The 25,656-nt window shown below is 38.3% G+C and overlaps 1 protein-coding gene and 1 long non-coding RNA gene across 4 annotated transcripts in view; one reads left to right on the plus strand and one right to left on the minus strand.

Annotated features, from left to right (window-relative positions):
* The window catches only part of PCDH15 (protocadherin related 15), a 904,082-nt gene extending 885,157 nt beyond the window's left edge, over positions 1 to 18,925 (plus strand). For all 3 annotated transcript variants that reach the window (XM_019538590.1, XM_019538589.1, XM_019538591.1), the window contains 5 exons: positions 4,666 to 4,687; positions 6,216 to 6,254; positions 7,620 to 7,693; positions 9,767 to 9,902; positions 18,083 to 18,925. In XM_019538590.1, the coding sequence (XP_019394135.1) occupies positions 4,666 to 4,687; positions 6,216 to 6,254; positions 7,620 to 7,693; positions 9,767 to 9,902; positions 18,083 to 18,634 (823 nt within the window). In that variant the 3' untranslated portion in view covers positions 18,635 to 18,925. The remainder of the gene's footprint in view (positions 1 to 4,665; positions 4,688 to 6,215; positions 6,255 to 7,619; positions 7,694 to 9,766; positions 9,903 to 18,082) is intronic.
* LOC109312523 lies at positions 1,322 to 25,420 on the minus strand. Its single transcript, XR_002101834.1, has 2 exons — positions 25,386 to 25,420; positions 1,322 to 4,274 (listed from the first exon to the last, which is right to left on the minus strand). It is a non-coding gene; the product is annotated as an uncharacterized LOC109312523 (long non-coding RNA).
* Positions 25,421 to 25,656: the final 236 nt, after the last annotated feature.

Below are 25,656 nucleotides of genomic sequence, written 5' to 3' on the forward strand. Positions count from 1 at the left end.
TCAGAATTCTGTAATGTTCAATAATTTTAAAGGAAGCTCTGAACACGTCTCATCTTACTGTTTTATAATGTCAATAGATTTTTTTAATCTGTCTAAAAGATTTGTGGGCATTGGTGTCCATTTTAAACAAAGGAGGTATATAGAAGACTTTTATGCTAAATGTTCTATCACAACGTTATTCTGGTGCTGTAGTGGAGCCATTGTTCTGCAGTTTTAAACGGCATCTCTTGTTTTACCCTTAAAATGAATACTATAGGATGAATCTTAGTTTTACCATAAAATGTTGGATATTGCAGACATATAAGCAGTAACAGAAAACAACCTCAGCAATAATGAGCCAAAGTTATTACAATAAAGAATCATCTCATTCTATTAGAGATTGTGTATCATAATGCTATAGTTGCATGATTTCATTCTTGTGCTTGAAGTTTTCATAAAGGTTTTCCTATGTATCTGTCAACATCCTTGCCACCCTTCTTTTGTTTCTTTTATTATACCTTCCTTTGCTTTCTATATACCGGAATTGCATTCTCTGAGTCTTTGGTTTTGTACCATTCATTTGTAAAATGTTTTTTAATTTTGCCTGTTCATGCAGATTTCCTATTGAGGACATGTTGCATCTCACTAAATATAAAGGTCATTTTGATCAGCAGCAGCAAGGAAAGGTTTTATAAATATCTGTAAATGATAAGTGTAGTGTGAATTTAGTTACTATTTTGCTTCCATTAATTTAAAACCTGTATGTAAAATATGTCAACTATGTTTAATTAGTTTGTCCTTTGAAACAAATGGAAAGGAAAAGGAGGTTAAAATGAATTGGCATTAAAATGAATGTTAGTCTACCTCACCCTGAAGTTTTCTTTTTTTAGTCTTTTTTCTCGAAACTGTAAGAAAATATTAAAATTGGCTCTTTGTATAAGAGGGATAAATTGGAATAGAGTAAGCCGAATGAAATAATAAAACAAATCCAGAATTAAATGTTGATAACTGTAAACTGAAAGGTAATTAATTACCAAAGTAATTTTCATACTGACTAGAAATACCCAGGTTTTTCATGACACTTAGCTCTTTTTTAAACTGCATTTGGGACAGGTATGGATGTTTCAATCAGAAGTTGCTGAGGGTAGTTTGTCCTTTTTGTGTCCCAGAACCAAATAATTTGCACATCATCACATAAGTTTTGCTGATACATTAGAATAGTTCCATGCCTAATAAAGTCCCCATTCACAGCAGGCTAGGTTTTTAGGTCCACAACATGTATTGCTTAGCAATAAAAGCAAAATGTTTAGGGAGCATGATAATCAATCTTTTTTTTTTTTTGGCTGCAAAAGATTTAATATTTTACAAGATTCAAGTGTATATAATAGCAGCAAACAGATCTAAATTTTCAATGAGTGGCATAACTAACACCAGCAGCAAGTTTCCATTTAAACTCCATTAGACAGTAGGCAAAGGCACCTGGAAGGTTTAAGGACCAGATCCATGAGGACTTATTTGCCTAAAGAGAGACTGGGATGGAATTAAGGGCCTTAGTATAAAATTGTGATCCTGAAAATTTCCATTCATTTGTTACCTAACCTTAGCCATTCCAAAGTATGCTAGCCTTTAACTTTTTCATTTTAAAGTTCCCTGTACATCTCAAATTGTGCTTATTCAGATACCCAAAATTGCCTTCATAGCAGCTCTGTGCCACCTTTTTTCCGTAAGACTTCTAACAGCTCTGTCTGGCCGGCATTTTCCAAGCTGATCTAATACATGCTGACAGGATTGGATTCTTTCAAACATATGGAAATAGTCAGGTGTCCTCTGGTCCTTGCTCCCAGATCATTTCTACAATCACTGGATTGTTTATCCGATGATCACTTAATGTAAAATGCAGAAAGAACCCTGAGAGAAAGCACAGGAGCTCATCCAAATGAGTGCTCTAATTAATAGGCGTACAGAATCATGCAACATCTTGCATGCACACGTTTGCTGCCTTGCGCTTGCTCGCACTCTCTCATGCTCTTTCTCTCTCTCTCTCTCGCTTGTTCAATGAATTATTTTCTGCTCAGTGTTGCAGGTCGATCGTGCATATTGGCAAGTGCCCACATCCAGAATTGCCTATTGCCTGGTGGTTGGAGAACTTTCTTGGGGGGGTTGTAGGTTTGAATTCCTTGGATGTCCATCACTCACTTCCTGGGTGACAGTTGCAACTTATCCACAAGCGGGCAGCATCACCAAATCTACTAGTTAAATAAATCCCTTCATGCAGGTCCCTATACTTATTTGTGACCTTCATTAGACAGAAAAGACTACAAACATTAGAGCCATGTTTGGCTGCTTGAAGCTTTTGATTGCCATTGACAATTACTATATTCCATTTTCTTTATTGTCAGGCTATATATTTCAATATTTTTTATGGTTTCAGGGAACTAGAAGGGATATTTGGAAAAGGTCCTTAATTGTCACCATTCTACATTTAATTTTTTCTCACTTCCAAAAATAGTAAAATACAGCTGTTATTCTTGTTCAAAGTGTTAAATTCCAAAATAGTTATATGGGATACAGTTGATTAAAAATACTAATTCTCCTCCAGTGGAGGAAAAATGCTTATTTGTGACGTGCTTCAAAATTTTTTCCTACCAACTTTGAACTGAGGAAAAGCTTTATCTTTAAGAGACACTAAAAATGAAACAATTTATTAATTTTGACTTGTATTTACAGTGCCTAATATTGATCTTTCTTTTGCTTTTAATATGTAAATAAATATAAAATATGTTTAAGTAAACCTAAGGAAGTGCCCACAGGGATTAAAGCAATCAGATAACTGATGGGCCAGGGAAATCAGATTTCCTTCAAATATATGTTAGCAGTCTGGACCTGTGAAAGGTAGGCACCTGTTGTGAAATAACTTTTTTTTAGGGTAATCCTTAATGCTAAGTACGAGTTATGTAAAATTAAGCTTTATTTATGTTTTGTCATTAGCATCTTTTACCATTTATATATATTCTTTGTTTTGTTTTGTTTTGTTTTTTAAATTTAACTTGAGTTTTTTGGTCAGCTTGACAGCAATGACAGTTGGATAACAGTTATTAATTTAAATCCTTTGGTGGAGATTTTTCCAATTCTTTACTGGGAGTGAAATATGTACTTTCACTTTGGGCTTTCTTTTTTTTGGGGAACTTTATGGTATGCTAGGAAAATAAAATCTTGTGGAAAGTTTTGTCTCTTTCTAAATGTGACAACTATAAATATAACAAATACATTATGAGCATTCTTCAGAAAATTTGGTTATACAATGTGGGTATATTTTTAAGTTATTTTAAATAGATAAATCAATACTATGATATTTTATTGCTTAGTGTTTTGATCTAACATGTAGTGACCACTCAGGAACAATCAAGATTAATAGGCTGGCTTATGTTGCTTTCAACTCAAGAGCTTTAATTTTTAAGCACTATTGTAGGTGATAAGGAAACCAAATATAGTATTGCTCAAGTGGTCATTGGATAGTCACACATCAACCTTTGATAAATTTTCATTTCAGTTTGTTCATTACTTTCATATTAGATGGACAACTGCAATAACTTATTTATGATAATCAACCATGTGCTGAATATTAATAGACAGCCTGTAGAAATTATATTAAATAAGAGATCTTCCACTTTGTTCTTTATTTTTCTCTCAAGTGTAATTAAATTATTTCCCTGACCCATTGTCTATGTCATAGGTTAAGCACAAGATAATTTTGAGCATTTACCCTTTGTCTCAAAAAGAGACTAAATCTATCCTTGATAGCAGCTCTGAGGCTCAAATTGATATTCTGTATTTTTGCCTAGACCATTTAAATGGTTTGCCTAAATCATGTTCACAGTTTCCTCCCATATAATGTGAAAATATAGAACTTGATAAATTTAATTACATTTGCCATGTCTATCAATGGTACAATGAATATGGAATAAAACAAAAAACATTCACAAATCTAATAAAGCACAAAGATCAAAAGCACAAATCTTATGGCAAGAAAATTATAGATAGCTAAGAAATATACAACTACTCATCTAAACATGTTGAGGAAATGTTAGGATATGTGTTATTTTAATAATAATATCTTCTTAGCTCTAGAAACTCCAAGCTAAATTCTAGCAAATTTTGCATGGTAACAGAAAGTTCAAAAGTAGAATAAAGGTATTTGTCTGTTAGCTCTGTTGGTATGCAGAAAAGTTCTTGGATATGTATTCTTCACTTGTCTGTGCTACCGAGATCTCTTTGTCAGAATTCCATTTTCCAATCTAGAAAACAAGGAAAGTGGCAGATAGTGATACGGCCAATAAGACCTTGCACAACACGTGTGCTGCCTTGCTCATTTGTATCTTAACATAGTAGTCTGGTGTAGCGACTTTCTCATTTATTGAACCAATAGTGGACTCTCCTCTGCTTACAGTACTATATAACAAAACACCCCAAAGATCTTATGCAATAGTTACTGTGAATCCGGAACTTCTCTATAAAAACCCTTATAGTGCTTAACACCTGTAAGTGCTTGCAGGTGAATTTCTTTTTTTATAGTAATATTTCACTCACTCTGCTCTGAAAAAAACTATGAATATGAATTTCATCCTCATGTAAGCTAGTCTAAGAGATGTGTACTAATGTTTTTTGTTTTTTTTTTCTGAATTCCAGGCGAGGATATGCACAACAGGAGGTAAGACTGTTCATCAACCACATTGGTAAAGTTGTTTGAAAAGAATAGAATGTAAAGCTTCTAGTCTGCAGTGTTTTCTCTTCACCTGCTAACAACAGTATGTTGCTTGCATTGAAATCATTAAGAAGCTCACAACTTGCATTAGGGCAATAAAATAATTTTCTACAAAAGCTGCCATTTCATAGAGAAACTAGGGTTTACAGGAGCAGCATTTCTGGCTTCTCATTGCTCCCTACATTCTGCAAAATTGCTTATTTGCTACCATGCTGTGAGTTTTCTCCTTTTGCAAGGCGGATTCATGAATCTCCTCTGATGTGGTCAATAAAGCATGTGACAGGACTAACTGTTTTTCAGTCAGGGCTTGTTTCTCCCAAATAAGCTCATATGGAGTGGTATCTTACAGTACAAGTAACACCATTGATTTCAAGGGACTAATCATCTTGAGTTAGGACAGTAGAATCCAGTCCTAAATTACAATACAATAAATTATGTGCATTTTATATTTGAACAGTCCCTGAATTAGTTACAAAGAATATGAGCCATACAGTAGCCCAATAACATAATTGTCATGATTGATCAGTTTCTGGCTATGAGATAACAGGGACGTAACTGCTGTTCACCTCTGCATCCTTTGTCCATTCACTGTTATCAAAGTATTATGTTCTACTCCATAGAAGAGGAGATATAGATGTTAGAAATCACTAGGTTCTACCCCTTATATTGGTTAACCTGCACAAAATAGAAAGGATGGTATAATGGGTAGGATAGCCAGAGGCTTCCTGGGTGACTTCAGGTAGGCGTTTAAATCTACTTTGTACCTACATTTATGTATTGTAAAATGGTGGTACCCCACCTCCAAGATGTTGTGGGATATTTGGTTAGACCCATATAATATCCAAATAGATAGATATATACAGAAAGCACAGATAAGTCATTCCTGGTGAAAAATAAAGATGGAATAACCAGGAGATGTGAATAAAGATGTCTAGACTCTCTAACCAGGTTTAACACAGACCTCCTGTGTAACTTGGGAAAGCCTGAGGTGACCATATTGCTATATAAGAGAAGAACCCTGGAGACTGAACTAGAAGCAATAAACCTGTGTACAAAGGCCAGAAGCTTCTGCAAGTGTCTCCAGAGATGCCTGCAGATTAGCTTTCTACCTACTCTAGGACGGTATTTGTACATTTTGTTTTGTTTTGTTCTGTTTATAAACTGCCTACTGGATTTTTATAAATCTTAAGAAATAATTCAGGAATGAATTGCCACCTAGCTGAGAATTAGATTTTACAATAGATGAAAGAAATAACAAAGTATAATCTGCTTTTACTATTATATGTTTTTATATTATTCGCTGTCTAATATGTAACTGCTCCAATCTTTTGAAAATGTGGCCATTGTCAAATTGAGAACACAGATAAAAGAATACTTTAAAGCTCAAATAAGTTTTCTTTGATAAGTTTTGGTTGCAGTATAAAAATACCATTCTGCCTGATCTTATAACTCTATTTCTAATTTTATCTGTCAGCAACAGCAATTGTTGAGACCTTCTCTTCTCAGGCCAGAGGTATCATTTTTGTCTTTCTCATTTTTTCCTTAACTTTTAAAGTAGCTTTTACAATATATTCACATCTGAATTCCTTTTCTTTAGGTAAATTTTCTCCCATTTATTTTATAGAACAAAAAATTCTAGACCCCTTGAAATCCCACTTATTTTGTTTTGATTAAGCATTTGAAATTCTCTGTTGCTTTATTTTCCCTCTGGGTTTTATTGCAACTTCTTTGAGTTGCTAGTGTTGACTTCAAGCAACACTGCCTGCAAAGCTTGTAAACTTTCTGCTCAGATTAATAAATAGAATAATTTCCTTGCTATCAAATTTTCATCTAATTTCCCTGGTGCCAGTCAAATGGTTATTGATTACTATTCCTAGAGATTCAATGGATGGTTCACAAAGATAACAGTGGCTTTGGCACACAGTTGTTAAATGTAATGAAAGGTCTGGGCTATAATCTGGATGATTTCAGTTTAAAATCCTTCAGTCCTGAAATTCCTTCCAGACTAATCAATAGAACAACTCTAATGTCAGAAGGAAGTGAACCACTTTGGGTCCAAGTTCTTGGCACTAAAATGCTGCATTGCACTGCCCACTTTCATGCAAGGAAGCCTTCAAGCTTTCCTATTTGACCACCTGAAAATTCCTATGGCAATGGCAAATCTTCCCTATAACATCCCAACTGTGAAGATTTTTTAAAAGATGCCACAGCATTTTTTATGATATAAACATGTATGCAGCTGCTTCACTCAGATTCAGTGCTTCTTGTTAAGATGAACAATAGGTAAGATTGTATTAACAAGAAAGATGATCTGCAAGAGGGACACACAAATACGGTAAATAAAATAGTATTGCTCTTTAAAACTGCATCTTTAACATTCTTCTAGAAAGAAATGGGGCATAAAAGCAAAACATTAAAATTCTTGAGAAAAGTAAAAGTATATTTGTGATGATGAGTCAGTTTTTTCTAAATGAAACTATTAAAACGTATAACTGAAAAAGATTTTCCTTTGTCAAAGAATATGCCACTTTAATCCAGCACAGATTTTGCTAACTCTGAATTCTGCAGGGATGTTTCACTTTAAAAAGGGAATCCAGAGCTCCAGGTGGCATTGTATTACTGTTATTCCAGCTGTAGTTTCTCATAGTTGCTTTCAGCATCACATAAATTTTTTGAACAATGATTTCTTCTACCTCCTCATTTTGGCAGTGGGAAAATATTACGTGACACTTTAAGAATACTTTTATTGTAATAACAAGCAAATATTCATAATAGTCTTAGCTTTTTTTTCTTTGCTTACACACTGATCATATTACTCTTGTTTGCATTCTGTCATGTTTAAGTATTTCCTTTCAGTTGATTTAATCTTTTGTTACAGGAGTTGTCTATGGAATCTGGAATTGATCCAGGCCAAGAGTACTATGGGCAAGACTATTACAGTTATGAACATGGGTATACTTTAATTTTTTTTACATAATTTGGCAAATGTAGGTACTCAGACTTATCATTATTTTTTAATTCACCATCCAGTTTACAGAATTTCATTTTCTTCAGGAAATTAAAAAAGCCTTACGATTATATTCATTCTGTTTGTGCAAGAATGTACAAAGAGAGAGCAAACCTCTTCTATTATATTCTGAAGATGCTATGCAACTTTGCTAATCTTCCTGCAGGCATAGAGACCTTTGTGCTGAAGAACTACTCTTCTGGTTAACTCATTTTGAAACTATATATTTCATTTCTATACATTTTCCATCTCTGTCAAAAAAATCGCAATATCTCCTCCTCCATTTTTGTTTCCTATCCACCAGATCCTTTCTCTGCTTTAAAGTATGATCTCCCTACCCACCCTTGGGCCTGTAGATCTGGACTGGGTAACATCATCATATCATGCACTGTTTTACAATTTTTCTCTGCTAGTAAATCTCAGTTTGAGTTCCAGGGAACCCTGGGGTGCCTTAAGAGTCTTTCAAGGGTGCCATGAGTTGCATAATGTTAGATGTGCAAACATGATTCACAAAATAAACCCATAGTTTTCAGATAGGAATCCATAGTGTTAAAACCATTTTGACCTATTGCTAATTTGCAGCGCAGCAGGGTTTTTTGACACCAGGATCTCCTGGTGTCAAAAAAAACCATGCCAGGAAAAAGTGGATCTGTGCACGTGGCAGCAACATGTACTCCCCTATACAGGAGCCTGGCTGGCCACAGCCACACTCTGGCTGTTGGACAGGCTCCACATGCCCAGATCCCCACTGCTGCAGCCCCCAGGGACCCCCAGGATCCTCAGTAAGCCTCACCTACCCTAGCTGGGGTAACTCACTATGGGCCAGAACACATGTGCAGGAGAATTCCCCAGAGACAACTAGTAGCAGTACAAATATGTGCTGCTGCTAGTTATCTCCGGGGAATGCACATTCCTACTCAAGGGGATGCGCCCTCTGAGTTCTTTGCAATAGAAAATTGCTCTATTATTTTTCTGTGGTGATAAAAAGTAAAAACTAAGAGCTGGCATTTTCTGAAGGGTGTCTCAAATCAATCAAGGGGTGTCACAAGTCTAAGATATTGAGAACCACTGTTTTATGCTCACATCATGTCTGCATAGGTTGGTACATTTGGGAGTTCATCCTGGTGGACTCTAGGGAATTCTTAGGGGACAAACAAGCATTGGTGGCACCTGGTTCAGACTTAGTTGGAAGTGGTATGCACAAGTGTTTGCCACTTGCTGGGAAGAGGCATGGGCATTCAGAGGCACATAAGCCATGGGGGGAAGGACTGGTGGGTTGAGCAGAGCCTGGTGGTCCACAGGAGCACTGCCTGGTGTGGGGGTGGACAGGTCAATGGACGCAAGTAGCCCAGTGAAGGTTTGAGGGTGAGACGGAGTAAAAATAGCAGGGCCCCACAGCTGTGTAGAGTGCTGTGTGCATGTAAAAAGCATTTTCTGGGCTAGGTTAACCCTTGCTAAATCAGGCCAATCCCTTTCTGATCTACAGTTAGTTCACATTAGATAAGAACTAACTTTAGATTGGGCACAACATTTTTGTGGTGACTTGAGCCCTGTGAATGCTTGGACACTGGGGCATTTAAATTCCCTTAATCTTGGTTAGGCAATCTAAATGTAATACGTGCATGTAGCTCTAGTGTCCTAAAGTAAAGCTAATCTCAGAAATCTCCTTAGACCATCCCCCTCCCCAATAGTTTGTCTGCTCTCCAGTTAAAAAAAACTGTAAGGGTAACAGAAGTAGCACCACCTGGAAAAAGGTGCCCAAGCATGGAAAGCTTCTGGCTTTTCTAAGTGATAGCAATCTTCACTTGATCTGAAAGACACTAAAATCTGTGACAGTTGTTTCACAGGCTTCAGCAAGCTTCTAGTCATGTTCTTAATGCCATCACCTATCAGTTTTGTTCAATGAAAAGGCTAATGAGAACATGTTAGACTACAAGCAAGTTGTTTGTGTTAGATGTATGTGTGTAATTAGGGATATGTAGACATGCACAGACTACAGCTGTGGGATTTTTTTCCAGGTATGAATTGCCTCAGTATGGGAGTCGTCGCCGACTACTGTCTCCATCTGGAATGTATGATGAGTATGGTGAAGTGGTTATGGAAGGTGATGGTGGCTATTATTATAGTCCTCATGGACCAACAGTAGAAGGAGAAGTAAGTTCATCTGATGCTTTCATTCAATTTTAACATGTGTTTTCATAACTGATTAGTGTATTATTTTGTGTGTGCACCAGATAAGCAACTTTTGGAATCTCTGCCCACAGTTTGCCATTTTGATGAGTGATGATATATTAGGAAGAAAGTTGCTTTTCAAAGTAGAAGGAAGACTTTACAATATTGTATACATGCCATTATGTATTTTTTATCTGCTTTTTCTTTTCCTTTCTTTAGAAATAAATAGATGCAAAGCTTATGTTAATATGCATAGCTATTTTTTTCCATAAATCATGGATTCCTTGTCCAGCAAAAAAAATATAACCTTAGATAATATTGTGGCGGATTCATAAACAATAGCTAATTATATTATTAGTGTTAAGAATAATCAGTGAAGATCTACCGGCTTATAACTGACAGATGAACAAAAACTTTATTAAACCTTTATTAAAATGAATTTATAATACAAGTGGACAATTAAATAATAAATTAAGTTCCCATGGAAAGCAGGATAAATGTTCATATAAACTTCTGTTTAAATTTAATTTTCGGAAGCCAATTTTCCAACAAAGTGATATATTAATTAGAAGAGCAACTCAAATGTTTGTGAGCCAGCCTTTTGCACTATAACGAAGTAAATCCATTTGTCTATTATAGAAATTAAGTTTTCTTTTTTCAGTCTGAGAAACATTGACCAAAAAAACCCAAAACCCTCAGTTATAACAGGTAAGCTGGTCTTGGTTTTTGGAAAAACATTGCATGGTAGCATTAACTCTAAGATCTCTTCCCCATTAATTATTTTTAGGATTACAAGATTCATTATAAGCATTTGACAAATTGTAATTAAGTTCCATTTTCATAATTTGCAGGGGATGAGACAAGTCAGAGGTCCTGCCATCAGAGGTATAAGCCAGAGAACAGGGGATCAAATAAAAGGTGGTGCTTTAGGTGGTAGGATAGATCTAAGATATGATTCTGGAAGAGAATATAGGACCAGCCAGGGAAAAAGGAAACTAAAAGCTGTTATGCATTTAAGTCGAATAGCAGTCAGTGTCCACAGACCAGTAGGAATGGCTGAACCTGTGCATTCTCCATGGAAGAAAACAAAGATATTCCCAACGTTTCTTCAAAAAGTAAAAGGAAGTAGCAAAGATTCTAATTATGCCAAGCTGATGTCAGTTCGTCCAGTGGATGGTGATGAAAGCATGATTATCAAGGGAAGTTATTTCCAGAAATCTGCAGATGATGAACCTTCAACAACCAGAAAACTAAACCAAGTGCTAAAAAGCATAAGTGCTTCCAAGAAACTTGAAAAACATCTTGCACGTGAAAAAAGAAGGAGCAGTGAATCTGAAACAAAATCAGAAATTTCAATTCATGTCACAGCAGAGAGTCAGTCTGAAGATAGTGATGTCTCTGAGCTTGAGAAGAAGAGGAAGAAGAAGAAAATAAAACTTGCTGTTCCAGGTGATGAGGGAGAAGATAAAGACTATTTGAAAGTGACATTGGACCAAGATGAAACCAATGAAAGCACTGTGGATTCTGAGGAAGAATATGAGTCCTCATCTTCTGAATCCTCTGAATCAGGTAGTGATCAAGATGAATCAGAGGATGAGTCATCTGAGGACTCTGAAGAGGAAGGTGAGGAATCAAGTGAGGAAGATGATACTGAGTCACAGACATCTTCAATGCCAAGTTCATACAGCAGGTCCAAACATAGAAGAAGAGCTAGTGAATTGAGCACAGGGAGTATTTCTACTGAAGGAACAATGACCTCTAGTCACATGTCAGAAGAGATTCCCAGTGAAGCAAGTTCTAATGGATCCGTTAGTCACAGAAAATATAAAAAGAGTTCTGGATCCAACCAAAAGAAAAAAAGGGCTACAGCTGGCAGTGAAGTCACTATAGAAGAGGTTTCAGAAGAAGATGAACAATCAAATTTGGAACAAGATGTTAGTGACAGGGAAGAATCTATTGGTAAGAATGAATCCACTGAAAATAGTGTTGTTTCCCAAGTTCTCCAAGGAAAAAAGAGCACAGTGAGTACTTCTAGTAAAATGGATGTTTCACAGGATCCTGATGTTCAAAGTTCTAATTCCAACATGAAGGGAAAGAATAGAAAAAAAAAGAAAACTTCAGGACACAGTGAAATTCAGTCAGATGAGGAGCCTGATACTGCAGAGTCAGAAACTGGTGGTGACTCCACATCCTTTTAAAAAAAGAGAGAACAGTAGGTGGACTTTTTGAAGTAATGAGTGATCTTGTTTGCTGTGCTCTCTGTGTGTTCTTTTATAAACACCAAATATTTAAGAACACTAGAACATATAATGTCCAAGTATCAGCCTCTTCAGATGTTTCAGTTATGCAAATATCCATCCCAAGGGTTCTAGTAAAAAGCCTTATTTCTCCAATCCTCAGATATATTTCTGATGTACAGACATTGATAGAATTTTTTAAAAAATAGTTGAAAGAAATGCACCTTTCTCTGCATTAATATTAGTAGAGTGTAATTAGAAAAGCATTTTATCACTTGTTTTGTTCTGGGTTTTTTTTTTAATTGAACCTTTTTGAACTATGTAAGTAATAATGCAATTTGCTATTGAATTTAGCATTAGTGGTAATGGAGAGCTTGTTGGTTTGGGCACCGTAAATATATTATGGGCTCTATTCTGACTAGGGTTACACTCAAGAAGTCACAAAGGTAATAGTGACAGATTCCTAGCTTATATTATGTTAACAGAACTTCCATAGCTGTGACAAGATAATGAATAGAGAGAAAAGTAGGTGGAAGAATGCTTGGCTCTTCTATACCACTTTACTGCATGTTCATTTTTCTGTATAATATTTACATAACATTTACATAAAATACTTGTGTTCTTACACATAGGGGAACTAAAGAAGAGTCCTAAGGAAGAGTACAGAGGGGAACTAAGGAAGAGTACAGAGACAGAGCACCCAGATTTTTATCCTGGCTCCAGCAACATTCTTCAAAGCCTTATGTGACTAATTGTAAAATCATTCACCCAAGGCTTTGGAGAATGTTGCTGGAACCAGGATAAAAATCTTGGTGCTCTATCTCTGTATTCTTTCTTCTAAATTATGACGTGTGTCTCAGCAGAGCATAATTTTGGGGTTTGAGAAGTGTCAGAAAATTGACATAAAATAGATGAAAGTAGAATTTGTTAGCAAATTTTACTGATTCACAAAATGGAGTAAGTTAGAATTTCCAAAAATATTGAGTTGTAAAATGGACATTTTTGTTTAACCTCATGTAGTGGCTGAAATTAAATATTTTAGCTGTGTAATGGCAGAGTGGCACTCATCATTGCAAATATTTGTTGTAGCTAAACACATCATGGATAAACACATTTAGGCAGGGTTAAACACATCTTAAGCAATTTCTACAGGAATAAACTTTTTAGATAGCACAAAGAAAGTCCGCTAATTATATAATGCAAAATATTGATTCCAGTTTGCTCCATATGTGCATTTTTGGATTTTGCTGTCTAAATTTCAGTGACCAAGAATGCTTGATGATGTTCATTAGAGACATTATAGTGCTCCCAGTTCTCTTCTAGGTGGCAATGATAACAGACTCTTATTATTTAAATATCAAGATACCTATTTATTTTCATATCTGAAACTCCTAATGCATCATACTACTTGCCAAACAGTCCTTTTTCACACTGTCACCATGTGAAGTGTTAAAAATACATGATCACATTCAAAAACTGTAAGAGCTTTATTTTATTTTATTATGCCACATTGCAAATCCCTTTCCTGAATAATGGTTTGTGTATAGCAGGTTGTCCTAATATACATCTGGAAGCCCATAATTAGTTCTCACTTAAGTTAGTGTTAGCTTGTAAAAGCAGTCCACTACCAGGACTGTGAACTATAAGGTGCAGACAGAAGTGTAGCTCCCAAATCTAACTCATGGCACTTCACAAAGTTCCATGAATTAAACTAATCCTCCCAACCCAAAAGTTATTAGCTGTTGGGTCGGGAGAGTTGGGGATTGAGCTCCAACTTGGGCCCAATCCAGAGAGAGAGGCTGTATCTCTGCAGCCTCTTCCCCCTAGCTCCACCCCTCCCTCCCAGTTCTCATTCTGTCTCAGGATGGGAGTGGGAGAAGACAGGGGAGGGAGGTCCATTCTGGGGTTTCTCAGGCTGCACGGGAGTGGGGAGATGAGCAAATTGAAGTGCCAGACTTCAGGATGGGTGATGCTCCAGTCCACCCACCCCACCTCTAGTGCCAGCTGGGCAACCCCCAGAATGAGCTCCCTCTGCCTCTTTCCCCCACCTCCTTCAGAAAACAGTGCTGGAGCAGGCCTGGGCTGTATCAGCTGAGCTCTGTTCCTGGTATGTGCAGACAGAACTTAAGGTGCTCCACTTCAGAGCATCTTCATCTGAAACCTCATGTAATGACAGTTCAGATTGTTGCAGGATTGGGCCCTTTTAAAGTGCTTTGCAGACATGCAGCTCTGTTAGGTCAAACAGTAGTTAAGAGTCTCACAAAGGTTATGCTAAAATTATAGGGGACTGAGGAATTGGTTTGTCTTTCCATTATACTTGAACCTGATCTTAAGTTAAACCATCAATTTTTATTAAATTTTCTCTTGCCACCAGTGTTATTGGCTGGCCCATTCAAATTAACAGGAAATTAAATCAAACCTGTATTGATTAGCTACATGAGACAAATATACATCTTTCCTGTTGCTGATATTTGTTACTACTGAATTTACTGTTGGCTTCAATGGAGTCCAGATTTATTTCAAATTTGCTTCTGTTTTACTACAACATCTCATGTCATGCAGGTGCAGGCTTCAGTGACTGGGAGGAAAAAGGAGAAAAACTAGGAACTACATTCTTAACCATCATGTTGGCTAAGGACAGATATTACCAGTTACATAAACCAGTTTAAATGATCAGAAACTGGTGTAAATCTATAACAGAACAGATGTTCAGTGCACATAAACCAGTTTCAAAATGGCTAAAGCTGGTTTGAGATAAATCTGGTTGAATGTAGTATCAGACTTAACTGATTTGGCTCAAACTGGCGTATGCAATGTCTGTCCCAGACTCCTTGCTGGTTTAAACTAAACCAGACACCTCCAGCATCCCAGCATGCACTCTGAGCTGGGTGGGCCTCTCTGCTCTACAGCAGGGCTGGTCCCTCCCCTCTACTCCTGCAGCTCAGCAGAGACTTGCAGGTACAGCAGGGTCTGCTGGCTACCATGTGCCCCGCATCCCACCTCTCACCACTTACTGCTTAAGCAGAGATCCCTTCCTCCTCTCTCCCACAGCACGGACCATAGGAAGCATGTGGTATGCTAGCTAATGCTGAGTAAGGCAGAAAGGACAGTGTTCACTTAGGATTTTTTGGAGATAATCAACAGCTCAGATGGTAATCTCCCTGCATTCCTTCCTTTGGAAAAAGCTGGTTAAGAAGAACTTTGTGTTCTGATGGGGTGTTAAATGCTGATAGCAGAGCTGATAAATGCTCTGTTGTCAAGGTGAGACCTTCCTAATTACAGTGTCCTGCTGGCGCCTGGCCACGCCCCTCTCAGCTCTCTGAAGAAGGGAAGGGAGGTCTTCTCTAGTGCCCCCTGGCTTCTAGCCTGAGCCACTACTGGCATGTGCCTGCATTTCTGGGATGTCTGTCTGGTTACAAAGTGATTTAGCCTAGCCAGGTTATACCAACCTGCAAAGGTTAAATCAATTCAGGCTCAGATTTTTTGAATGTATGTCTCTAGCCTTTGAGAACACACACCTTCCAGAAGAATGAATTAATAAGGTTTAATTTATCCCTCAGCTGTTCCAGGCTCTCCTGTTATTGTCTTAATAAAGCAGAAAAGTAATTTTTTTTACAGTATTGTACTGGAAGGAACTCCTGTTTTAAACATCCAACTGCATTTCTATTTTCATAAATGAAACTCCTGATATATCTTGGAGTGCCCCGCCCAGACCTTATGCATGCTGTCTACATGTTGCTGAATTGAAATTAATCTTTTTCCATCCTGAATTAAGGCAAATTTTAATATATTTTCCTTGTGCCATCACTCAAGGATGCTGTGGCCCACTAATACCAATAACCAAAGGTCTGGAGATTAGTATCTTTTAAGACAACAAGTTGATAACAGAAGGAAGATTTTATCTATATTTGAAATGTGAACTAAATTATATGATCAGTTATCTCTCTTTGCTTCCTCAGCTCTTGGTCCCCAAGTTGTAGTTGCACAGTTTTGTATTGTGAAATTCTTAAAACGTGTAAATATATCAAGCACCAAAAGATACATACCCATACAACACAAATGAAAGGTGTGCATAAGTATGAAAAAGGAGAGAAAACCCTGTAATTTGTGCAAAGATTAGTCTTCCAAAGGCATAAAAAGTACCATCCACCTCTACATAGCATGATTTACTTCTTTTAAAAATCTGCTTTCTTTTTGTGTACGTGTGTGCATGCATGTGTTAGAAGTTACCTGGAGTATGCTGTATCCTCCTAGAACAACTCTAGGAAAAAGATGTTTTCACCATTAATTCAAGAATCAAAATCATAAAGTCAGATATGGTATATTACAAGGAAGCAGCACTCTAATAAGTTAGAGTAATATAAGCAAAAGGTTTTGTGTAAATCACACAATACAAAGACAAAACAACTTTGAAATTCAGTTTTCTCTCTGAAAAATATTGTTCATATTGTAAAATATAATGCATAAATGTTTTACTTCTGTTTCATAGCAGTGTAATTATTTTTATTTCAGAACACTTAGACAGGTACAAACCTAGAATAGTAGATGCATCCGGTCCTATGTCAAGGAGTGATGTAGGATTTTTTTTCTCCTCAGTACTATCAACACTAAACATTTATCTCCAAAATGAAAATGGTTGTGGTCCTGAAATACCACTGCCATTGTCATTTTTTTCACTGTAAGTTGGAAATGTCAAGTGCCATTCATGAATTAACATATAATTTAGTATTTTGTAAAATTACATTCTGGTAAAAAAACAAACAAAAAAAACTTTGTGATTGTGATTTTTCACAGTACTATATATTACGGCTATGCAAAATGGCACCGTTCCATTTTGCCTTGAGTTTCAAGGTTTCAGTGTAACAGCATTCCATTTCAAATTTCATTTTGATTCCAAACAGCTGTTCCATTTTGTTTTGTCAAAACAGTGAGGCTGTTTCGACACTGTTTCAATGTTTCACTAGACTGGGCTGGGAGCAGGGAATTGGCCCACTTAGGCTGACTCCCCATCCCCAGCCCAATGTAGCACTGGTGAGGGGAACTAAGCCATCGAGCTCAGTTCCTTTCCCCAGCCTGATCACAATGCAGGGGAGCCTGGTTCCCTTCCCCTGCACTGTGATCGGCTTCCCACAGCCTGGCAACGGGAGATGGGAAGAGCCAGGGCTGCACTCACGGCTGCTGCTGGGAGTGCAACCCTGGTTCTCCCCTGTCTCTCACCACCTCACTGCTGGCTGCTTTAAAACTTGAAACATTTCAAAACTTTTGAAATGTTTTGATGAGCCTCATTTTGTTTCAAGGTTGTTTTGTAGCCCTTCATTTCGATTCGATTTCACTGTTTCATAGCCCTTCATTTCGATTCGATTTCACTGTTTTGTGCTCAGAATGAGTTGAAACAGTATCAAATTGATACAGCTGGTGAAAGTTCACACAGCCCTACTATTTATATTTAAATACAGTGAAATAGTATTTGTACAATGATTTTGACGTCAATAAATTCCAGTTCCTATTAGAAAGAATAGAACTTCATTCAGATCACAAACTATTAGATAATAGAAGAAAGTTTATCTAACAAAAATGTCTCTTACTATATTAGATTGAAGAAGAATCTTTCATATCACCTAACTGAAGAGACTATTCTAAATCTTATTGTATCCACTAAGTTTGAAGTTATCTTTAGCATTTGTAATCTTAACATAGAACAATGATTTAGGGCAGTTAAATGAAAATGATCAATGTATATTCTAAAATGAAAAGATAAAAATAAAATATATGTTATGAAACTAACTTAAATATCAGCTGATATTCTAGTCAGATACTTAACCAGATAGATAGATAGATACTTAATATCAGCTGGTATTTTAGTTAGATACTTAAAGCTGAAATCATGATATGCTTAAATAAACTCTGTCTCTTGTATTCAAACAGTGGGCCAGAAAGAAAAGGATTAAGTTGGTAGTTGACCCAGAATATGAAACGAGTTCAACTGGAGAAGACAGTGCTCCAGAATGTCAGAGGAATAAACTTACCAACCCCAATATTCAGAACAACATCAATGGCAACATCTACATTGCACAGAATGGATCTGTTGTTAGAACCCGTCGCATTTGTCTCACCAATAATTTAAAAGTCACATCCCCAGTTAGACTGGGGAAACACTTCAAGAAACTGGACAAACTTGCAGTGACACATGAGGAGAATGTCCCACTGAACACATTGTCAAAGGGGCCATCTTCTAGTGATAAACTGAACACAAGACCATCTAGTGTCTCATTTGCCTCGTCGACAATAGGGCCTGACAATATAGCAACAAAGCCAGGAGGCAACACAATAAAAAGCACAGAAGAGCAAGAATCAGTGGTTGATAATGAGGATGTCAAAGAACCCTTGGAATCCCACAGTGATCACACACAATCAGATGAAGAAGAACTTTGGATGGGCCCTTGGAATAATCTTCACATACCAATGACAAAACTGTGATTTTTTTTTTAATTTTATCTTAATTTTTACTTAAGTTTATAATAAACTATGCTTTTTATTGTCACAGAGAAAAATGTATGAAATTTGTATTGTGCACATAAGTTGTATACTTCAAACAAAATGCTTTAAAAGTTTAAAAAAAAATGCACTCATGTTTGTACCAATTAATTGTTCTTCCCACCAACTATTTTGACAGGCTCTCAATTCACTAAACAATACTTCATTAAACATTTATCAGTTTTGTTGGATCTTGAGTTATTGTTTAATAAACAGTGAACTAATAAATGCACAGCAACCTTTTGTTGACTTTTCCACAGATTCTATGCAACCCTAGGCTATTTCACTGTGTCTGTACCATTTAGACTGAAAACCTCTGGTTGAAATTTATGGAAAAACTGCCTGATTCTGATCTCACACTGAAGTTGATAAGAGATGTGCCAGTTTATTCATCCTGAGGATGTAGCCTGTTGATATTTATTATAACACTGATGTGAAGCTAGTGTTGAAAATATGTTAGTTATCAAATAGAATAACATTGTTACATAGAGAAGCAGAAAAGATTATATATGATAACAGTTATACAGGGGAAGGAAACATAAAATTATGTATCTTTTCAAGTTACTTTCCCTAGTTTTATTAATTTATTTTATAAATTTTGCTCAGTTTAGTCTTCTTGTCTAGTCAGTCTTCCATCTTTTCCTGACACATTTTTTACTCTTTATGTAGTCCATGTCTACAGTTTTTATACTCCATCACTAATTATTGTATTATGGTTATATTCACTAAAAATGAACGAAGAAAATGCAGAAGCCATCATGACAGAACGAGACACAATAGGTAATTTGGTAAGCGTAGAGATTAATACATTTTCAGATACAGATAGCCATTGACTCACAAGTTATAATAACCAGTCTGCACCAACAATACTGAACATAAAGCTGTTGTAAAGACAAATGAATCATACCAAAGTGGATGAATAGTAGAGAATTTATGAATTAAATGCGCATAAAACAAACCTTTCAAGGACAAAGTGTTTGAGAACACAGAGATGTTCTTTTGTGAAAAGTAACAGTAAAAGTATTGCACATTACATTTATTATATGGAAATTTAGTGCTCAACTTTTCTGTTTCCTCAGTTGTAATCAGTTGTTTCAATATCAACATATTGCAGGGAGACATCATCTTTTATATCCATTAAGTAATACTGGAAGGAGAACTATTTCATTATTGAAAGCCTCCCCCCATCCTCTAAATTTGCATTAGAAAAAAGAAAAATAGTTCTTGTCAGGCCATGCACTGATTTTCTTAGGGAATAGGATTAATTCTAATTAGTTATGAGACTATGGGCACACGCAGATATACTAAATGTGTACATGTTGGGTGACTAACAGGGACCCTGGTTTTCCTTGATAAGAAATTGCAAATTTTGTGATAAACTCCCCCAAATCCATGATTAAAATTATAGACCCCCCACACACAGCCCTGCTGGTGCCCCTCACTCCCCCCACAACATCCCCCGAGCCCTATTGGTTCTCCTCTCCCCACAGCCAACCCGCCCTGCCCATACCCCTTGCCCCCCAACCACAGCCCCTGCCCCCCAGCCCTGCCAGAGGGGGCCCCCAGCTACAGGGGCTATGGGGCCAGGGACCCAGGTCCACAGCTCCCTGCACCTAACAGAAGGCAGCAGCTGCTGCAGCAGAAGGAGCACAGAGCTGGCTCCCTCACTGCTGCCTGTCTACTGCGGGTTTGGGTGGAGGCAGGGCCAGCTTGCAGCTGTAGCACACACTCCTGGGGGGTAGAGGAGACCTGCACCCCCCCAGATCTGTGTGCAGGGTAGGACACGTGTGCAGAGTGGGTTCATGCTCCCAGTGCTGCTGCCCTCCCCCAGGGCCTCTTCAGTGCAGTATGTGTGACCTGGCATAGCAGGGCCATGCAGAAAAGCTGCTTGCCTCTGCAAACTCTGTGCTGCCCTAGCCACACTTCCCCTGTGTGCACAAGGGCAGTGTGGGCAGCACCACAGGGTTGTGCCCCTTGCTGTTGTCCCTGCCTTCAGGAGAAGTGTGGCCAGGGCAGTGCAGAGCTTGCAGAGGCAAGCAGCTTTCCTGTGTGGCCCCACTGTGCCCTGCCATGTTGGGTCTCGCACATTGCACAGTGGAGACCCCAGGGGAGGGCAGCAGGGCTGGGAGCATAAGCCCACAGCACACACCTGTCCCACTCCTGCCTCCACCCCGTGTACAGATCTGGAGGGCGTGGGTACTCCCTTACCCCCTGGGAGTTCATGCTGCAGTGGGGAGCTGGCACCACCCCCCACCCCCAGACAAGCCCAGCACACAGTGCATGGACCAGGAGCTGTGCACTTTGGGCCAAGCAAGCTCTGCACCTCCTTGTGCAGCTTCCTGCACTCCTTCAGGAAGCCACAGATGGAGGCATGAAGCCCACCCAGCCTGGCCCACCCCATGGCTCATGGACTGGGAGCTGCAGCTACTGGACCAAGCGTGCTTTGCATGTCCCTGTGTGGCTTCCCTGAAGGGGCAATAGCACACTGCTCTGGGTCCACGCACCACTGACTGGGCAGGCACTTCTGTAGTAAGCTGCCTGGTGGCTGAGGGAGTGGGGAGATGTTGGGGAAAGACGTGGAGTGCCAGCTCAGTTAGCAGTATGTGGACTCGGAGTGGCATGCTATCAGCCCTTCAGGAAAGCCACACAGGGAAGTGCAGAGCCTGCTCTGGCTGATAGCATGCCGCTCCCAGTCCACACACCACTGGTGGGTTCTCCATGTAGGCTTTCCCCCAGTACCTCCCCACTCCCTCAGCCAATAGTCACACACCAATGCCCTGTCTACCACCCCAGCCTTCTGTCTCTTCTGGCAGCCCTGGCAGTCACCCACATCCACACCTGACACCCAGGGCCTGCCCAGCCATGACCCACAATCCCCGTTTACCTTAAGCTCCAGGAACCAGCAGTGAGTCTGAGCCAAGTCTTGGGTGAATGTGCCTCAGGCTGTGCCCTTTCCCCCTCTCCCTCTCCCTCCTGACAGGGTTGGGGGTTTCCCATCCTTTTTGCAATTAGCTCCTGCAGGCTGGAACTCTGTTTTTCTGTGGGAAATGGAAAACCTGGATCCCTGGTGTCTCTACACATGTTCCAGGGTGGAGGGAAGGGTGTTTTAATTAGAGTGGCTTTCAGAGCTGCTCTAAGTAAAGTGCCTGCAATGTCATGTGCTTCAAAATGGCAATGGGGGGTGCTTTAACTGAAGTTTGTTAGACAAGCTTTAGTTAAAGTGCCCCTGCCACCATTTTGAAATGCAGGGACACTGAATACACCTGACATGAAAGTTACTAAAGCACGCTAAAGAGCATGCTCCAGCAGACTCACAGCAGACTTGATTAATTGAGTCTGCTCCAACATGTGCTAATTAGCATGCATAAGAGTAGAGGTCTGCCACATGTAGAGGTGCTTGCTGTGCTTTCAGTATTTATACATGTTCAGTTAGATAAAACACAGGTTATCCTGATCTACGTAGTGCATCTCCTCAGGTTAACTCAGTTACATTAGGCCAACCATTTTTGCCCAGTATGAACTCCCTGAATGTACATACAGTTCAGCACTTAGATCGACTTAACCCTCATTAGGGTTAAGTAGGCATGCCACACCACAAATCTTCATTCAATGTTGAAGTTAGTATATTACTAGAAGTTTGTAATGTTCCATTTCCCTATCACATTCTTTTTTTGGGAAATTTATCTTTATTTCTTTACAATCAGTTGTTATGTAATGAAAGCTTTTTAAATATGAAGTTTCTGATGTGATTAAGATAACATAATTTTTAACCTGAAATTTCAGATGTCCCTGTTCAAACAGGACTAATGAGAAAGATAGCTTTTCTTTAGGATTGAAAACTCAGCACAACCCATCAAGCAGAAAATACCTACATTTGATTTTCCTTCTCTTAACTTTTCTATCTTAGCATATTTGTATTTGCTAGCCAATTGTACATACCTGTCTTTCCAATTTAGCTACTGCTTGAAGCACACAGACAAGAATCTTGGAAGAAAAAGGATTTTATTATCTGCAATCACTAGTCAAATGATATATTTTGCTTTTAAAACTCATGCTGGCAATTCTGATGAGGTCATTGCTTCTACAAGAAAAAAATCCCCAGCTATTTTTCATTCTCTAGCCATCTGAAGTGTGTCTTTGTTTATATCCTAGTTCCCTTATCTCCTAATCTTAGACCCTATAGTATAATGTACACTTGGAATTCCATCCAAGACTTACACCTACACCAGTTAATAGTGCAAGAGACAATGCAAGTCCTACTGATGCTGGTAATGCTACTGCATGCTTATCAGATTAGAAGATTGTCAATACCTGCTTCTTAACTCATCAGGAAGACTCAGAATGTGAATTACGTTGCATTAGTTGCAAAAGTGTTTGCCTTTTCAATTGTGGGGTCAAAATAAAACCTACAGACATTGTGCAAAATAAAGTGGTTTTCAACAAGACAATTTATTTAAATATTGACTGTGGAAGTGGACAAAACTGCAGAAAACTAACTTTTTTAATACTAATGTGTAAACATCTACAGGCTATCAGAATCATGAGCAGTGCAGTTTTATAAATAAATCAATCCCTGGCAATAACCCCATGACAAATTAATTCAAAATGTATTCATGTAGCTTTGTTTTGTGTACCTTTAGCTGGATGACAAACTATGTGGTGGATGGCTAACAAAGGTAAATACCCTAATGACTTTTGTTTGTGAAATCATAATGAATTTAGATTGCACCTCTCTGGGTAAATGCCAATTCCAATGTACTACATTTTTCAGTACTCAAAAAAATACTGATGCTGACCAGAAGATTTTACAAGTTAGAATGAGATCTGAAAGTAAACACAAAACAAAAATGCCAGTATGATTTGAACATTCACTTCAGTACCAGAAACAGGTTATTTCAGAGAAAAGTAACAAAAGATAATTAGGGAACAGTAGGACAGTTAAAGAGGAATTAAAATCCTAATCCTACAGTCCCTTGAAATCAATGGGAGATTTGCCTTAAAAGGGTCTGTACAATCCTGTTAAGTGTTAATTGGGTCATATGAGGTGCTAAACATTCTAACCATCATTGATTTCACTGCTGGTAGTGCTCCTTATCTCACAGGGTCAGCCCCCACAAAAGCTATTTATACAGAGCTAGGCAGCTTAAGGAATGACTAAGAAGCAAAAGGAATTTAGCCATAATCAAGCTTCATAACAATCTACAATATTATTAAAAAATCAATAACAGTTTTATATAACCTACTAGAGTAGCTTGCAGACAGATCACAAAAGAGTGAGCTATAGCTGATGCAGTACTAAGGCCAGCATATTACATCTGTTATCTTTTCCTACCTGCAATGCTCATAACAAATATGGTAAATCTGCCATTATTAATTCCTGCTTCTGAAAATTAATATTAATTCAGTGCTCCAGCTGGGGGGGAAAGTGTTACAATGGGACAAGGGTGTATGTTGTAGCTGTGTTGGTCTAAAGACATAGGCAGACAAGGTTCTTTGCATAAATCTAGTATTTTTTATTAGACCAACTTAAATATTTGGAAAAATTCTTCTTAGCAAGCTTTTGGGTATAAATACCCTTTGCCAAGCTGAGGAAGCATCTGTGGTTGGTGTGTGTGCTCTTCCTGGATGGAATTCATTATAAGTGTCTTATAGGAATTCATTCCATCCAGGAAGAGCACACACCAACTGCAGACGCTTCCTCAGTCTGACAATGGGACAATGCATATAAAAACTTTCCCCCAACCAGAGATTACTGTGTCCATTCTCTTTATAAAAGCTTACCCTGGACTTCCTTCTCCTTACCTGTATCCATCCTTTCTACAAAAGAAATACAGTAAGGTAGATTGTGGAAAAGACAATTTAACAATTTTCGAATCTCAAATATGTGCATATCCTCATGATTCTTTTCTCTTCAGCTTTTCTAATTCTTTTGTTCAGTTTATTTTTTCATTCTATCCCTCACCTAAATATCCCTTCATTTTTTCCCTATATTATTATTTTTTTCTTTCTCTCTCTTTTTTTTTCTCTTATCCATTTTTCTCTCCTATTTGCATCTGGTCCTGGTCAATTTATAGTTCTCTTTCCTTGTCAGTTTTCCTTACCATGGCTTTCTGTCTCCTTATCTTATACACAACTTTATTCCTTATATTCCAGTCCCAGACTTCATGTTCTGAAAATTAACCAGGTCCTAATATGTTTATTTGTCCTAAGTCATTAATATAGCTAGCAAATAGTTTTTCTCTCTGCTACCACTGTCATGAGCAGTCCATTTGGTGGGTATTTAGAACCAGAGCATCTGGGCTAAGTACAGACAGTCAGACAGCCTGTAGCTGAATTGATTCAGTTTTTTTCAGGTTAGTCTAAGCTGAAGGGTTTGAACCAATAAGCAAATAAACACACATTCACTTCTGACTCAGAAAATGCCACCACATGCCTACAGTGGCTCAATCCAGAATCTGGCGGCTTCTAGAGCACAGCTGTCAGCCACTCCAAAGCTTTCCCCACCTCCCTGCTGGAGCAGAGGGGGCATGGCCAGGCCCCACACCATGCTCTGCCTGGGTTGGGGGGAAGGAGGGGGCAAGAGGGGGAAGGTAATAGCACTGAATTCATAAAAGCTTGAACAAAAATCATTCTTTCTCTGAAAAAACTATAAACTGAAAATTATAAACACAGCCTGGGAGGTGTGTTTGCTTACTTTTTCTGCTGCTCCTGAGGTCTCTTGGATTTGCAGTCAAGCATTAAAGCAACAAGACTCCACAGGGTTGCTCACCATTTCCTCCGTCTTCTTCCAGGTGCCCCCGAGATTTGTAGTCCACAGTTGCAGGCCACATTAAGTTTTAGGAGGGCAGGGCAGCTCTGTACTCAGAGGAAGGTGAGTTTAATCCCCCGCCCTGGCTCCTAGACCACAGCCAGGATTTGCCTGTGAGGGACAATGAGCCAGCCCTTACTTGGCTGGCTCATTACCA

This window comes from Crocodylus porosus, unplaced genomic scaffold (genome assembly GCF_001723895.1).
Source record: "Crocodylus porosus isolate Cpor-Errol unplaced genomic scaffold, CroPor_comp1, whole genome shotgun sequence".
Taxonomy (NCBI): domain Eukaryota; kingdom Metazoa; phylum Chordata; order Crocodylia; family Crocodylidae; genus Crocodylus; species Crocodylus porosus.